Genomic DNA, 18,125 nt, shown 5'->3' with positions numbered 1-18,125 from the left:
CTGCAAATTTAAAATCCCTAAAATCCTGAAAAGGAAGATGACAGAAAGTGGGAAACTGTGTCTAGTTGGTCTAACATTTGTAATTGCAAAAATGCAGGAATCCATTACTAAGGAGGTATAGCAGGAGATTTAAAAGAAAAAAGATCAATACAAGCAAGGGGATGCAACAGTTACATGAAAGGGAAAGTGTGTTTGGCAAATTTTTAGGCCTTTTTGAAAATGCAAAATCGGATAGATAAAGGACGACCAACAGATATATTTAAATTTCCAAAGGTAAGGTTGCACGTGAAGATTACAAGACAAGATGCAATCATTTTCAGGGGAATACATTAGTGTGAGCAGAGTAAAAGTTTAGCAGGAAACAGAAAGCTGCGGCAAATGTAATATTTCCAGGTCGTCTGGCATTGGAAAATGCTGAGGCCTCAACTGCTTACAGTCTATATTAAAGACTTGGATGGAGGGACTGATTGCATTACAGCAGAATCTGCTGACGATACAAAAAATAGGTGGGAAAATAAGTTATGAAAAGATCACAAAAGTCTACAGAGGGACATAGACTGGTTAGGTGACTAGGCAAAAATCTGACAGGTACGGTATAAAGTAGGAAATGTGGAGGTTATCCACTGTGGTAGAAACAAGGGGAGAAAAGCTAAATATTATTCAGATATAGTTAGACTATGAAATGTAAGGGATTGAGTAATTCTGGATGTCCTCACACAAGATTCATAAGAAGATACTGTGCAAGTAGTTTAGAAGGCAAATTAATGTCCACATTTTTTATAAGGGGACTGGAGTATAAAAGTCGGAAAGCCTTGTTATAACTGTTGATGAAACCATACTTGGAGCATTATACATAGCTTTGGTCTCCTTTCTTAAAAAAACAGTATGCTTAGTTTGAAAGTAATTTAGATAGGTTCACTAGTCTGATTACTGGAATGAATGCGCAACATAGAACAGTACTGCATAGGAGCAGGCCCTTCAGCTCACCATGTCTGGGCCAATCATGATGCATTCTAAACTAATCACATTTGTCAACAGATGGTCAGCAGCCCTGTATTCCTTACCTGTTTATGGTGTCTATCTAAATGCCTCTTAGATGTTACTATTATAGCTGCTTCTACCAACTCCCTGGCAGCTTGTTCCAGTTACTTACCATCTTATGTGTAAAAACTCTGCCTTGCACATCTCCTTTAAACTTTCCCCCTCTCACCATAAATCCATGCCCCCTAGTATTTGACATTTCCAGCCCGGGAAAAAAAGACAATTATCCACTCTACCCATACCTCTCATAATTTTATGTACTTCTATCACGTCACCTCTCAGTCTCCAATTTTCCAGCAAATACCAAGATTATCAGCTATACGTACAAATTCCCTCCATTGTCCCTGAGTATACCTATACTTTTGCTAGCTATTTTGCTCCTAATATATATTCATATACAGGGGTTTCCTTAAATCTATCTGCCAAGGATATTTCATGTTCACTTTTAGCCCTCCTAATTCTTTGTTTAAGTTCTTTCCTGCTTCCTTTATATCAGATAGGACTTGTTTGCTTTCAGTTAAAATCTCCCACTATCACAAACCCAACTGTTTTTATATCTTTCTATGATATGCTTATATATCTGTTCCTCTGTCTCCCGCTGTTCTATAATATAAACCTTTCATTGTGATTGCACCTTTCTTTTTCCTGGGTTGTATCTAAATGGTCTTGCTCAGTGAGCCCTCCAAGGTGTCCTCTCTTCATACAGCTGTGACATATTCCTTAATCAGTAATGCAACTTCCCCACCCTTTAACATCTCTTGCTATCTTGACTGAAACATCTAAACCCTGGAATGTTGAGGTCTAATCCTGCCTTTCTCTCAACCAAGTTTCTGTAATAGCTACAACGCCATAGTTCCAAGTACTAATCGAGACTCTAAGCTCTTTGCTTTCTGCGTTACCTTTTATACACCTTGCATTAAAATAAATATTCTCGAGACAGTCAGTCCAGCCATGTTCACCAAGCGGGCCCTTCCAGTTCCTTTTATTAAACTTCCTTCATTTAACCTCTACCTTCTCCTCAATCATTCCATATGCTGACCTACTCCTCTGGTTTCTACCCTCTGACACATTGGTTTAAACCCAAGTGGCACGAGCAAACCTCCCAGCAAGGATATTGGTGCCCATGCAGTCTATGCGCAACCCATCCATCTTGTTCAGACCCCGTCTGCCCTGGAAAGGATCCCAGTGATCCAGTTTTCTGTGAGTCTCCCTCCTACTCCAGCAGGTTGAATAATGAGGAAAAATCATAGAATCATAGAATCCCTGCAGTGTGGAAGCAGGCCATTTGACCAATCAAATCCATACTGACTCTCCAAACAGCATCACAGACAGACCAACACCCCCATCCTATCCCTGTAAACTGTATTTCCCAAGGCTAATTCACCTAGCTTGCACATCCCTGGACACTATGGGCAATTTATCATGGCCAATCTACTTAACCTGTACATCTTTGGACTGTGGGATAAAACCAAAGCACCCGGAGGAAACCCACGCATACATGGGGAGGACGTGCAAACTTTGCCACAGTGTCAAGGACCCGAGGGTGAAATCGAACCTCAGTCGCTGGCACTGTGAGGCAGCAATGCTAACCACTGAGCCATCGTATCACCGGCTAAGTAGCTTGAACTTATACCTATCGGAGTTCAGAAGAATAAGAGGTGAACTTATTGAAACAGAAAGATTCTTGACAAGGTGGATGTTGAGAGGATGTTTTCCTCTTGCAGAAGAAAATAAAGCCAGGGAGCATAGGTTCAGAATAAGGAATCTCTCATTTAAGACACAGACCAGGGAGAATTTCTGCTTTCAGAATTAAATGCCCTTGTTTGTGGCTGGTTTATGGCTAAAGGGGCATTTACTCAAAGGGGTTGATACTCTGCTGCCTTCGAAACCTCCATCCAGATTATTTTCATAGCAGTAGAGCCTACGGACAGCCTTCTGACCATGTCGCTGATTGAGGCCTCTATGTATCCAAAAGTTTCAATCCGCTATTGGTATTAATCTAGCGATTATAAGAAAAAGTTTTTTAAAAAACTTCAATTAAGCCAAAAATGTTCGAGTGATAAACAAGCTCAGTACATTTATTTAATTTCTAAGTTTGAAAATTATGCATCCAACTGGAGACACAAGTAACTTGCAAAATATTTGGTTTGTAAGCGCCAGAAGTTCATTTAGCAGCTCCCAACAGATTTCATTGTCGGCATTTTGTTTTCAAAGGTTCTTCAGGTAGAAATGACTGACAGCCACTGTTCGAATGCTGACTGTAGACTGATGAAATCATAAGCAAAGTGGGTAATTTGCTGATATTTAAATAAATGGTAAATAAGTTACAAGGGAAACAATATCAAATTATGAGAAATTATATTGTTGCCAGTAAATTGTTAACAAGCTATATCATACTTAATCGGGTTAGGAACAAATGAGAAGACAAATTATATTATCCTCAAAACCATACATTTTAAGCAAGGACAATACAGGACATCTGGAGTTGAGATCATGAGGAAAAGGGCACGCAAGTTCAACTAGCTTTCTTTGAAAAAGAGGCAATTGTTCACTATGATGAAATACTCAAATACCAGGGTCCAAATGTTCATAATGAGCCTGTCAGAAGTAATTGTTGAAGGAGAGCAAATAAATCTGTGGAATTGTTACTGCTAGGCAAAAAATGATTCAAAATATAAACTGAACTATATCTGCAGGAAGAATGGAGGTGTGCTGAAGTTTGTTAAAGGGAGTTGAGCTGCAAAAACTGAGTTAAGCTTGTTTGATCTCATGGCATTTCATTATTCTGAAAACTTTTAAAGTTCTTAAAACTATCAGCGGTCGCAAACTGCTTTACAGTCAATGAAGTATTTTTTGAGATGTAATCACCCTTTCTAATGGGAAAATGCACAGTAAACGACAAATCTAGCAAATCCTGTGAAAATACCCTGCTAAAGTTCAGGCTTTAGTGTAATAGTCTTTACTGATAAACGAAGTAATGCAGTTGGGGTTATTGCTCTCTAGGTTCTGCAATTAAATATTTGGCTTCCTTTGACTTTGACTTAAGCAACTGGACAGGACTACTTTGCATCTTACTCAAATCTAGTTGCCCCAAAAAATTAATCACCTTCCTGTGCCTGCTGCATGATGGCATGCAAACCTTGAACCTCACCAATAGATCTACCACTGATCTAATACATTTGCAAACTGGGGTCAAGCAAGATTTTGTCATTGCACTGATGCTCTTTTACCCCAAAAGAGGAAACATCCACTCTACATATACTTTGTCAATCCCCTTCAAAATCTTACATAATTCAATTAGCTCTCCTCTCAGCCTTCTAAACTCTAGACCGTGTAGGCAATAGATTGCTCAACATCTCTTCACAAGACAAAACCCTTTCTCTCGAATACTCTAGTGAACCTCCGCTGCATTGCCTCCAATGCAACTGCGTCCCTTAAATAAGGGGACCAAGAGAGACCTTGGGGTGCAAGTACGTAATTCTTTGACGTTTGCATCACATATAGACAGGGTGGTTAAAAAGGCGTTTGGCATGCTTGCCCTCATTGCTCAGTCCTTTGAGTATAGGAATTGGGAAGTCATGTTGAATTTGTACTGGACATTGGTAAGGCCTCTCCTGGCATACTGTGTCCAATTCTGGTCACCCAGTTATAGAAAGGATATTATCAAGCTGGAGAGGGTTCAAAAGATGTTGCTGGGTATGAAGGTTTGAGCTATAAAGAAAGTCTGGATAGGGTGGAACTTTTTTCACTGAGTGAAGGAGGTTGAGAGATGATTGAAAGAAGTTTACATTATATTGAGAGGTATAGAGAGAGTCAATGGCAGTTGACTTTTCCCTAGGATGGGGGAACCTCAAGACGAGAGGCACATTTTTAAGGTGAAAGGAAAGAGATTTTAAGAAGGGTAAGAGACAAACGTTTTACACAGAGGGTGGTTTGCATGTGTGATGAGCTTCCTGAGGAACTGGTGGATGCAGGTACATTTACCACGTTTAAAATACATTTAGGTAGATACATGAATAGGGAAGATTTGGTAAGATATGAGCCAGGAGCAGGCAGGTGGGACTGTTTAATTTGTGATTATGTTTGATATGGACTGGTTGGACTGAAGGGTCTGTTTCTGTGCTGTATGACTCGATCAGTCTAAACTCTTCGTTGTCTCACTGATCCCTTGCACAGTTGCAGCAACGCTTCCCTACGTTTACACTCTATTCCTTTCTTCATAAATGTCAAAATTCCATTTGCCATCCTGATGATATGTCGTATCTACATACTTGCTTTCTGTGATTCATACAGACATACAGATCCCTCTGCACTGAAGCACTCTGAAATTTACTTTCTTTTAGTTAAGAAGTTGCCTTTCTATTCTTCCAACCAACATGAATAACCTTACATTTATCCACATTAAACTCCATCAGCCAAGTTTTGGCCCAGTCACCTAAAGGATCCATAAACACTTGTAATTTTTTTTATTTCTCACCTACTTTAATGCTGTCTGCAAATTTGGCAACATTACCCAAGTCGTTAATAGCATCATAGGATCATACAATCCCTAGTGTGGAAGCAGGCCATTCAATCCATCGAGACTACACTGACCCTCTGAAGAGCATCCTGCCCAGACCTACCCTCCTTCCCTCTCCCTGTAACTCTATAGCCAATCCACCTAACCTGCACATCCCTGGAAACAATGGGCAATTTACCATTGCCAATTCACTTAACCTGCACATCTTTGGACTATGGGAGGAAACTAAAGCACCCGGATGAAACCCACTCAGACATGGAAAGAATGTACAAACTCCATCCAGACAGTTGCCTGATGTTGGAACTGAACTGAGCTCCTTGGTGCTGTGAGGCAGTAGTGCTAATTACTGAGCTATCATGTCGTCCAATATAAATTGTAAATAGTCGCGGTTCAATATCAGACACTATGACACCCCACTAGTTACATCATGCCAACCAGAACAAGTCATTTCTCCTGATTGCCTGCTTTGTGCTGGTCAGCCCAACCTCCATCCAAACTAATATATTACCTCTAACCACATGATTTTACCTTGTATATTAACCTTTTGTGCCGCACTTATCAAACGTCTCCTGGAAATCTGCATATACCACAGCTCCAGGATCCCCATGATTCACGTCTTCAAAGAACTCCAGCAAATTAGTCAAAATGATTTACCCTTCATAAAATCATACTGATCCTGATAGATTGCACTTTGATTTTCCAAATATCCTGTTATTATTTAGACAATAATGGAATCCAACAACTTCCCAATTACAGATTTTAAACTAACTAGCCTGGGGTTTCCTATTCGCTGCCTTGCTCTTTTTTTGAATAATGCATTATATTAGCATTTTCCAATCTATTGGATCCTTCCTAGAATCCAGGGAATTTTGGAATATTCTAACCAATGGATTCAGTATCTCTGAAGCCTCTTTCATTTTCTTTTTAGTTTTAAATACAGTTTACTGCACAATATAGAACACACACTACTTCAGAGGCACAAAACTGACTGATTTGAGAAACACTGGGATATTTTCTCACACATTCCATGTGCAGTTTTGGAACTTCCTTAAAAGATAATGCGACAAAGTAGCTAATTCATTCATAACACTTCACAGTGAACTAAAATTTTCTCTTGATTAACTGGGGATTCAAATTCAGATAATCTTGCAGTTAATGCTATAAAAAAGAGAGTAAATTAAACCACATTCTCTGCAAACCAGAACACAGGACCTAGTATACTGCGACTCAGGTAAGGAGAATGTTTGGTTTCAATCTTTCCACTTCAATTTATCTGACATTTATTGTGTGTCAAGCAAAGGAAGTGATAGGCCATTGTTCCTCGATGTGAAGAATTAAATAATTCTTTATTTGTCTGTATAATTCCTTGAGATAAACAACTGATTGTCTCCCTCCCTCTTATTTCACACACACACACACAAAAATCTTTGACTTAAATAAGCTTCTATTCAAGGATGACCGACATGAAAGAAAATATTTGGCCAGGCTGCGCATTTAAACAAAATGAACACAATATTCCAACCATCCTCAAAACATAGCGAATTATTTGTGCAATTTTGCTCCTTCAAACTATTGCACAGTAAAACTATTTTATGATCAGGGTGCATGGTAGTTGAGCTGATGCACTCTGTGACATATGATATTATACCAGGATACTGTTCTGGTTTTGTATTTAGAGGAAACCTATAGTGTGCTAGTCATATCATGTGTTGAAGTTGATATGTTCATTGTACTAAATCGGTAAAGAAAAGGTGGCAATATATTACTGCTTAAAGTAGTTACAACAGACATTATGTGCAGTATCTTCCTTGTTTACATCAAGGGCAGGTGAGATTGGAGGAGGGAAACTTGTGGTCTGTCAAGTCTGTTGGATCTTTTGGCAAACAGGCAGTTGCTTGGTTGCTGGTTGTCTTTCCACTAGGATTTGGACCCAGAACAAGGTAGCCCCATCTACTCTGAGGGACCAGTCAGAGGCTGGAAACTTCAGAACCAGTAATGTCAAGGCTGCTGCTGGTCAAACACCCACTTCCCTGGCCAGAGTGTCACACACAGGAAAGGTAAGTGTTATGTTTTATTGGGGCAGAGGTCTCATAGGGTATGGGAGTCAGAAACAAAGGCAGATGCCTGGTTAAGTCTCCTGCCTGTCCCTAGGTTCACTGCTGCCTGACACAAAGGATTCCATTTTACGCTCTGACCAGCTGAGAACCATTGTAAAAATTGTAGTAATTTAAAATTCTTCAAAGCTTTAGTATGTGCAGAGGCTGTGAAGTTGGAAGAAGTGAACAAGAATTACAGTCAAGATGTGGATAAAACAAAGTGCAGAAGATGAAACTGAAAGATTCCTTTCTCTGCTCTTGATTAATCCTTTTGAATGATTTTCCCATATCAACATCATGGGAAACCCTTAAGCTGGCAATTAATGCAAACTTAAGGGCCTCATCCCATGTTGGTCAGTGGTCAGCAGGGTAGTCATCAGACAGGAAGGCCGGGAAACAAACACTGTCATTGGATCCTTCAATGTCGGGTACAGTTTCTGATTGAAGAACCCAATTTTGGGAAGTGGGGTGGGAGGTCATAGGTGAAAGAAATCTCCTGACCTCTTATCCTGCACCCCACTCACACGTGGCCTGGGTCATTTGCTGATCCTGGGCTTCTGGTTGTGTACTGGAGATAAAGAATAGCTGCCAGCCTCTGATCTGCCATTAGGTTTCAGAGGAAGAGACATCTGCTCCTGGGATCCTTGATCACAGGGAAGGTCTACCACGGCCTGTAAAATGCCTATGTGACATCTCTTATGGTACACCTTCGCAGAAGAAGTGACATAAGGATCTTGCCAGTGGGAGTCAATTGACTGTTGTGTAAAGCTGTGGGGGTGGTTGGACTGATAAATACAAGCATCAAGACTAGTACAATGGATAGTACTTTTCTAAGGCAGGAGTCAAGGCATATTGTTGGCTTAAGTAAAAGAAGTTTATCAATTGCAGGTGTAATGTTTTACCTTCTGAGTGACTGCTTTGTGATAATAATGGAACCAAAATCCACAAGTACTTTGTTTCTCAGATTTAGCACTATCTTCTGCTTTTCAAAATTATTTTGAACAATGTACAACAAAAACACAAATCTCTGAATTCTAATTGCTAGATTACTTATGGGTATACAATTACTGAAGTTTAAATTCATTAATTGGTTATATGGTTCCCAGTGTATGTAGGCCTGGTATGAGTGGATGCTTTTTCATTTATCATTGCATAAGTGTTTTAAAGTTGCAAATCTTTAGGTTCAACCTCATAAATGCCCAATCTATTAACAATTTCAAAGTCATAACTGTTAAAGCAAAACGTACTTCCTTACAAATCAACTATAGATGCATATATTTCCAAAATGGCGGCAGAGTAGCAGCACAGTGTGTGGGCTCCTGTTTGGGGCTCATCTGCTCTGTCCGCTTTTACTTTCTTTCTCTTCTTTCACTAATTCTTTTCTTAGTTTAATTTACCTACCTCTTGTAAGGTGTGAGTTTGAGAGGTGCTGAGGAGATCGAGCCACCACAGGGAGGGCGAATCCAACGTGATGATGACAGGGGTCCTCGGCGTCAATGGCAATCATCCCGAGTGACAGTGAGAGCAAGAACATATAACCTGGGGCAATTGCCGGTGAGAGCAGACAGCTCCTCCTGAACTGGAGGCAGCTTGAGGTGGCCAGTGGCGAGCGCGGGAGCAGAAACAGGCTGCAAGGTCATGAGTGTAGGCAGCCCAGTTGGCAGCAGGGTGAGGTCAAGCCCGGAACCAGGGGAGATTGAGACCTTGTGAGGAGTGCAAGCCCAGCATAGCCAGGCACTTATGTACTGTGGTGTTAAACTGTTAACTGTGTTCTTTAAATTTCTACTTTTTAGTAAGAAGGAATGTCATGTTTAATTTTTTAGCTTTATTTTATTTATTTTGCTGCTTTGTACCTTTGTATCTAAGGTAGCGCCATAAGCTGCAACTTGTAAACCTTTCACTGTGAGTATGTGACAATAAACTTAACAGCAACTATAACTAGGTTCTGTCAGCCTTCATCAGCTATTCAACTAATCACAGTGAAGCAACTAGCACTTCAGTTCTCAAATCTTTTTACCTTGATCTGCTCAAATTCTTCTGCTTTAGATACAAGAGCAAAAATGTCTGCTTCAGTCTTGTGAGCTTCGAACAGCTCATTAAATGTCTGGAAATGAAAGAGAAGGAGTTTTGAATAAATTCTTAGCTAGCCCCTCATTTACATCACAGCTTTTTTACATGTTGGGGTGATTTTATAAATGTGGTCAGCACAATAAAGCATGAACAGCAAACAGTAGGAAAAAAAACTGATTTGGAAATCAAATACTAAAGCAGTAGTGGCAAGTTGGCACCACATTATTATATAAAAAGAAATCATGTTTTTCAGGCTACTAGTTTATATCAGAGAAAAGCAAAGTATGCACATTTTACTACTGTGTGGTGAAACAGAATTAGATTGCTTGTGATTGTGACAACCCTTTAAGGACCATGTCAGATGGAGATCCCAAAGGTTTCCAGGCTAAATTTCACAAACACTTCTAGAGCAATGACTTACTAGCTACATCCTGAAACTCTTTAGGTAATAGAAAAAGATTTCCTTTTTAATTGTTCAGAAAGACCCAAAGCTTCTTCAAATAACAGTTCAATTGATAAATGTCTGACTTGACTGACAGATCTATGCTCAAAGGCTCTTTGGTATGATATTCCAAAGTACATGGACCATTCTTTCAGCTTTATTTCAGTTTGTGTGAAAAATCAACAGAATTTGGTGCGAATGTTGATTAAAACACTGTCTCCATGCACAAATATTGCAGCAGGAAATCTTGTAGATTATCATATGTTGTAAAACATATTCTGGAAACAATGCTTTCAAATTTTGGGCTAATACTCTGTACTTTACAGTATTACCATAAAGCTTTGTGATCCCACTTTCTTTCTGTCTCTGCATATTTTCAATTACTGCAATAAATTTCTATAGCTTTAGGCTGAACCCAATGGGGTGATGTTTCTATATCTGTTGGAGAGATTGGACATGGGGAAAATTTCATGTGACTTCAATTGTAAAATGTCTCACTAAAGAGATGATTATTGAACCTGGGTACAGTAATTCCAGTCATCCTATGCCTTTCAGGTAACCTACTGGCCCTGTATGTACAACTCACAGAAAAAGTGAGGACTGCAGATGATGGAGAGATGGAGTCAAAAAGTGTGGCACGGGAATAGCACAGCAGGTCAGGCAGCATCCGAGGAGCAGGAGAGTTCACGTTTTGGGCATAAGCTCTTCATCAGAAATGTCACATTCCTGCCTGACCTGCTGTGTTTTTCCAGCGCCACACATTTTGACTCTGAATTACAACTAGCCTTGTTGGTGCTGGCACAAATAAAGTGTGTTGGTAAAAGACCTTAATTATAATAAAACCTGTCATCCTTGCTTTGAAATCTCTCTATTGATTCGCATTCCTATTTCTCGAATCTTCTCCAGTGTCAGAAACCTTTCAAAACTCCGCACTCTTCCAAATCTGGCCTATACAATTGCAGTCCCTCCCTGCCCTCAACTAATCGAACCATCACCCCATGACATTAACTGATGTTACCATCACAGAATTCTACACTACCAACATCCTGGGGTTACCATTGACTAGAAATTGAACTGGACTAGATATGTAAATACTATGGCTATAAGAGCAAGCTAGAGGCCAGGAATACGCTGGAAAAAACTCACCAACTGACTCCCAAAACCTGTGCGCCAACTACAAGATATCAGGAGTGTGATGGAATACTTCCCATTTGCCTGGCTGAGTGCAATTCCATCAACACTCAAGAAGCCTGACATCCTCCCGGACAAAGCAGCCCACTTGATTGGCATGACACCTACAAACATCTATCCCCTCTATCATTGATAGTCAGTAGCAGCAGTGTGTACTATCTACAAGATGCAAAGCAGAAATTCACCAAGGGCCCTTACAGACAGCACCTTCCAAACCCATAACCACTTCCCTAACAAGCCATCAGCCACCTGACTTGGAAATATATCATCCTTCCTTCAGTATGAGGTGTCAAAATCCTGAAATTTCCTCCTTAATGGAATTATGGGCCTGCCTATAGCACATGGAAATCAGCAGTTCAACACCACCACCTCCTCAAGGAAAACTAGGCACGAGCAATAAATGCTGACCCAACCAGCAATGCCTACAAACCATGAGACTTAAAAAAAAGTAAACTCATAATCAGATACAAGAAATTTTATTTTCATTTTTCTGGAAAAATAATCTGCTGTTAAGTTCTGTGTCTGGCCTCACAACATTAACACTGGACATTAACAGCACCAATTCTGATTCATCACCAATGCTCACTACATATTAGCCTTAACTTTGTAAGAAATTTTAGTATAATGTTGCCAGGGCACAATAGACTGACTATGGGGCTTGGAGGTAAAAACAATGACTACAGATGCTGGAAACCAGATTCTGGATCAGTGGTGCTGGAAAAGCACAGCAGTTCAGGCAGCATCCAAGGAGCAGCAAAATCGATGTTTCGGGTAAAAGCCCTTCATCAGAGCCTGAAGTGTGGAGAGATAAACTAGAGGAGGGTGGGGGTGGGGAGAATTTAGCATAGAGTACAATGGGTGAGTGGGGGAGGGGATGAAGGTGATAGGTCAGGAAGGAGAGGGTGGAGTGGATAGGTGGAAAAGGAGATAGGCAGGTAGGACAAGTACGGACAAGTCATGGGGACAGTGCTGAGCTGGAAGTTTGGAACTAGGGTGAGGTGGGGGAAGGGGAAATGAGGAAACTGTTGAAGTCCACGTTCTTCCTCCAGGCGTCTGGTGGTGAGGGAGCGGCAGTGAAGGAGGCCCAGGACCTCCATGTCCTCGGCAGAGTGGGAGGGGGAGTTGAAATGTTGGGCCACGGGACGGTGTGGTTGATTGGTGCGGGTGTCCCAGAGATGTTCCCTAAAGCGTTCTGCTAGGAGGCGCCCAGTCTCCCCAATGTAGAGGAGTCCGCAACGGATACAATAAATGATATTGGCGGATATGCAGGTAAAACTTTGATGGATGTGGAAGGCTCCTTTAGGGCCTTGGATAGAGGTGAGGGAGGAGGTGTGGGCGTAGGTTTTACAGTTCCTGCGGTGGCAGGGGAAAGTGCCAGGATGGGAGGGTGGGTTGTAGGGGGGCGTGGACTTGACCAGGTAGTCAAAAGGGAACGGTCTTTGCGGAAGGTGGAAAGGGGTGAGGAGGGAAATATATCCCTGGTGGTGGGGTCTTTTTGGAGGTGGCAGAAATGTCGGCGGATGATTTGGTTTATGCGAAGGTGAGCACCAGGGGCATTCTGTCCTTGTTACGATTGGAGGAGTGGGGTCTGAGGGCGGAGGTGCGGGATGTGGACGAGATGCATTGGAGGGCATCTTTAACCACATGGGAAGGGAAATTGCGGTCTCTAAAGAAGGAGGCCATCTGGTGTGTTCTGTGGTGGAACTGGTCCTCTTGGGAGCAGATATGGTGGAGGCAGAGGAATTGGGAATACGGGATGGCATTTTTGCATGAGGTAGGGTGGGAAGAGGTGTAATCCAGGTAGCTGTGGGAGTCGGTGGGTTTGTAAAAAATGTCAGTGTCAAGTCGGTCATCATTAATGGAGATGGAGAGGTCCAAGAAGGGGAGGGAGGCGACAGAGATGGTCCAGGTAAATTTAAGGTCAGGGTGGAATGTGTTAGTTAAGTTGATGAATTGCTCAACCTCCTCGCGAGAGCACAAGATGGCGCCAATGCAGCATCAATGTAGCGGAGGAAGAGGTGAGGAGTGGTGCCGGTGTAATTACGGAAGATCAACTGTTCTACGTAGCCAACAAAGAGACAGGCATAGCTGGGGCCCATGGGTATTGGAGTCAAGTATGCCCTTCTAGGAAATTCACCCCATTTGTCCTAACAAACAGCGCGGCAATTATTAAATTAAGAGATATTCTATGATCTTTATGACATAACCTAAGCTTAACCTAATTGTTAAATGGTCAACAGAGCCGGTCAGCATTGGCAGATTAAATCCCATCTTCCCTCAAATAAAAATGAAGAAATTTGATCTAAAAGTGGCAATAATGGTATTACAATTAAAACTTGTTATTTGGGCTGTCATGATGCAAGTGCAAATATCGCAATTAATCAATGAATTAATCAAACACCTTCACTACTGATGTAAAACCAGACGGTTTTCTAAAAAAAAATGCAATAGATAGGAATAGATCCAAGAACCTGCCCCAATTAATGATGAAGGGCATTTGTATATTTTATCCTGGATTTCACTGACACCTAATAGAGAAAAAAAAATCTTATTTTTTACTGAACGCAAAACAAGGTATTCTTCAGAACAATTTCAGATTATCGAGTTCCAAAATTGTTAAAACCATACCTCAATAGTATTATATTGAATATAGTAATGGCTGGCAGTTCTACCAAGATCTGTTATAGAAAAATAACCAGTCCTCTCTTCAAAACGAACCATCTTGGCTTTGTCTAGTTTTCGGCCAGCCTCTATGACTTGATCTCGCCTGTATTTCTCCAGCCCAGGGTCCATCTGAATAAAGGATATAAGTGGACATAATTAGGACAAAAGGGTAGAGTCAGATAAAAGATAATGGTATTTAGCAGACAATAAATAAACTTTACCATTATACTTCTGTCTTTGCAATTTAACCCAACAGGTGAGTTTTCTTTTCTTTCTTTCCTGTACCACATTGAGGATTAATCACTCTTTCCATTACAATGAAACAGAATGAGGTTTCATGTCAACTGAAGCACGACAGTTGTTTTGATGAGACACTGAGCAGTGAATCACTGAATGCTAATGTGCAACAATTCCAATACGTTTACTACCAAAACAATCAGAATAAATGCACTGGGTTCAGTCACAATGTCAGTACACTTAGGTACTTTTGTGGATTTATAATGACAAAAAATGTTTTCTTTACAAACTTACATCTTTTAAAATAACTACAAAGACAAATATCTGTTTTCAGATTGCAGTTTGTACCAGAAGAAAGAGGAAAAAAACGCAAGTACGCACTAGCTTTATCTACATTTTACCTGGCAAGCTTTGTAATTGATCCCATAGGCTAATGGGTTTGCTCGTGACCGCACGTAAAGGTAGGTGTAGCTCAGCCATTTCACTGCTTCTTCAACATTTGTAACTGTTCCCAAGGCTATCTACAAAACAAATCATGACAGCAAAAAAGATTTCAGAAAAATACAAGAAATGATTTATGACTTTTTAAGGTGTTTATTTGATAGCAATTTACTTGCACAACTAACATTTTAAAAACATTAATCGCTTTTAGATATTTTGAATCCAGGAACTTTGGTACTGTTTACATACTAAACGCCAATATTTGAACTTCTACTAAAATCTAAGCTTTAATCACTAAATTCCACTACATGCTCAATTTTGGAACATTTGTAATTTCTGATAGCTTATAATTATCTCCACTTTGAAGGCATCTGATCATGTGGCTCTCTGGTCTTCCCAACAAGTGATGGTTGGTTATTGCCCAATCATGTAACATTGGTTAATTTCATCGAGTTACCCTGCAAACATAGGGCTCTTGTAGCACAGTGGTACTGTCCCAACCTCAGAGGTGAGGGCTTGTGTTCCACCTACCCGAGATATGAGTCAAAACAAGTCCAAACAAGCAGTTGATTAAAATAACTATGCTGCACAGATTGCAATCATATATCGCAACTGACTAGATCCAGGACGTCAGCATCCTTTGCGTGTAAGATAATAGTAATAAGAATGTGCACCAGTTCACAACCCATATCCTGCACGGAGGACTTCAAAAACTATAGCATCTGATGCATTTGCTCATGCTGTCAGTATCCTGAAACCTTGATTTGACAGTGGGTGGTGACATACATGGTACAGTGTTTTGCTATCTCAATAAACCTTGACTGAAACTATGGGCTGGGTTTTGGCTACCAAAGCAGGAAGTTCAAGTTGGAAAATGTCCCAATATAGCAAACTCATCTTGGTAAATGTGCCCTGATGTATTGGGGGACAACTAGGGCTGGATTGGCAACAAATGCCCACATCTCTTAAATTAATTTTTTAAAAAATTATAACTTTTGCTGTGGTATGTGATGGAGCAAAGCCCAATGTGGAAGCAGAGTGTTTGGCAGCTGCAAGGATGAGCAAGATCCAAGGACTAGTTAGAAGGTCAACTCCATGTTCTCTGGTACCTAGTCCAGTTATATTCGAAGACGTTAGGGCTTCTAGTCCTTATTGCATACCCCTCAAACACTCCTCAGGGCCTCATATACATTCCTTACCCATTCATGCCCCACCTCCAAATATCTCCACGGCCTCTTCCATTCCCCATGACAACTAATGCATTGACCTACATAGCAATAATGAGTGAGAAACTGCCAAAAATTCTCCAGCCTTTTAAAAGTATCAGATTTAATTATCAATAACAAAGTTTTCAAAGACTTTGCACATCTTAATTTGTCCAAATAAATAAATGCATTGAAAAAAAAAGACTTAAACAATTTGGTATGATCACTTAAAGATGTCAGTTAATCATATTCCATACAAATTGTGCGACAATGAGACATGTTCATCTCTGAATTGAAGCTGATGAGGTTGAGAATGCAGAACGTGGGCTTGCAACCAACTCTCTTAAAATGCAAGCAGCACTTAACAAACAGTTGTTGTGGTTCTGCTCGCCGAGCTGGAAGTTTTTGCTGCAAACGTTTCGTTCCCTGGCTAGGGAACATCATCAGTGCTGTTGGAGCCTCGTGTGAAGCGCTGCTTTGATGTAAGCAGCGCTTCACACGAGGCTCCAACAGCACTGATGATGTTCCCTAGCCAGGGAACGAAACATTTGCAGCAAAAACTTCCAGCTCGGCGAGCAGAACCACAACAACGGACACCCGAGCTACAAATCTTCAATCAGATCTTAACAAACAGTAACAAGAAATGTGGTGCTGGGAATACAGCAGGAATTCCAGAGTAAGGCCCATCCTACCAGTTTTCTACATGATCACTGTAACGACTCATAAACAAAAGTCCTCATTGCCATCTTATTCTGAAACTGTACCCCAAGGTTATAGACTCCCATATGTGGGGAAATATCCACTCTGCATCTATCTTGCAAAGCCCCATTCAGTTTCTTGCTCTCTATGTTCCAGTAATGGTTAAACTTGTAGAAAAAACTGACTCCAAACTTATGTCAAAATATCCTTCATTTTTCATATATCTTGGGTATAAGTTGACCTCAAACCTTTGACCTAAAATCCAAACCGTGTCTGTTTACCATCTGACTGCACCCAAAGTCAAACTTCACTCTGGTGTAAATCTAGTCTATTCAAGAAAAAACAGACAGAGAGATGTAGACTCCAAATGAGGAGTGCTGCAGTCCAGTCGGAAAGGCAGCTGAGCTACACAGGTTCTGGGTAGGGTACTCAAAGAGGAGTCGAGAGCGTTTGATGTCTCTGTGCTATCACAACACAGGGAGGCATTGTAAGAATTAATAGGCAGCTAAGTGATACATTGAGCACTCAGAAGAATACTGTTTGTGAGATTTTCAAATTTCAATCTCTCAGGTGCACTAAAGCATTAATGCTTACTGGCTTCTTCCAAGCTTCACACAGTTTACTTTAACACAGAGCTAGTGACCATCTCACTTTCTCAACTCCAGAGGATGACTTCTCCTCCTCTGAACTGACCTGAGTGACTTATCAAAAACCTTTGAATAAGCACCCGCCCTTCCAATACCGTTCAGCAAAATGGAATGTTACTACCTTGCAACTCCTGGAACTAATCTACAAATAGTTAAGGTCTCAGCGTTGATCCATCTGACACCAGGCTAGTTATATTTCCAATTTTTACTGCCAATTTCTGAGGGGATCTAAATAGGCACTGAAGCATAATGCTTATTTTACCGTGCCATCATACAGAGGCCAAAAAAATTCCCATCCTCATTTTCAGACAGCCCTTAACCACAAAGATTTGGTTGCCAAAATTGTGCCCTGTTTGACATCCACAAAGTAGGTGTCACAATGTTTGAGGCATTCTAATCTCTAAGATGCAAAAGGGTGCAGTTTTGACTTTTCATCTTTGTTTTGCTTGTCACAGTAACACTGAAATTACTAAAAATAATAGGAGATACGTTTTCTGGAATTGATTGAATGTGTATTTCACAATATATTACATACTGTGAATGTTTTGATCGAATGGAATGAGTATCAGAAGTTTTCCAGGGAGTATTAATCCATTTCATTAAAAAAATACACATCTAGTTTTTCAACATTATTTGCTTTTACTTTAGAACTACAAGAAGTGATTTTTTCCTAATATCACTTGTGCATAGAATGTATTTTGGCACTGAATTGAAACTCTAAAACGTTTTACACAGTAACTTTATTCCCAATTTTCCACCTCATAAAATGTGACTTTGTTTGGTGAATATCAAGCCCAAACCTATACTTAATTACCCCAGTAATTCTTAACAACTCCAGCACGAACATAATTATTTTTTAAACAACAAAACCAA

The 18,125-nt window shown here is 40.5% G+C and overlaps 1 protein-coding gene across 5 annotated transcripts in view; it reads right to left on the bottom strand.

Moving 5' to 3' along the window:
* ascc3 (activating signal cointegrator 1 complex subunit 3) overlaps positions 1 to 18,125 on the bottom strand; it is a 556,691-nt gene that overhangs the window by 211,805 nt on the left and 326,761 nt on the right. For 4 of the 5 annotated variants that reach the window (XM_060849581.1, XM_060849604.1, XM_060849588.1 and 1 more), the window contains exons 17-19: positions 14,662 to 14,781; positions 13,988 to 14,152; positions 9,674 to 9,760 (exon numbers count right to left, since the gene is read on the bottom strand). In XM_060849581.1, coding sequence (XP_060705564.1) covers positions 9,674 to 9,760; positions 13,988 to 14,152; positions 14,662 to 14,781 — 372 coding nt within the window. Of the gene's footprint in view, positions 1 to 3,253; positions 3,339 to 9,673; positions 9,761 to 13,987; positions 14,153 to 14,661; positions 14,782 to 18,125 lie in introns of those variants that run through there. The other variant, XM_060849610.1, reaches the window with a different exon arrangement.

The sequence above is a fragment of the Hemiscyllium ocellatum genome, chromosome 3 (genome assembly GCF_020745735.1).
Source record: "Hemiscyllium ocellatum isolate sHemOce1 chromosome 3, sHemOce1.pat.X.cur, whole genome shotgun sequence".
NCBI lineage: Eukaryota > Metazoa > Chordata > Chondrichthyes > Orectolobiformes > Hemiscylliidae > Hemiscyllium > Hemiscyllium ocellatum.
This window is presented reverse-complemented; position numbering and strand designations above follow the sequence as displayed.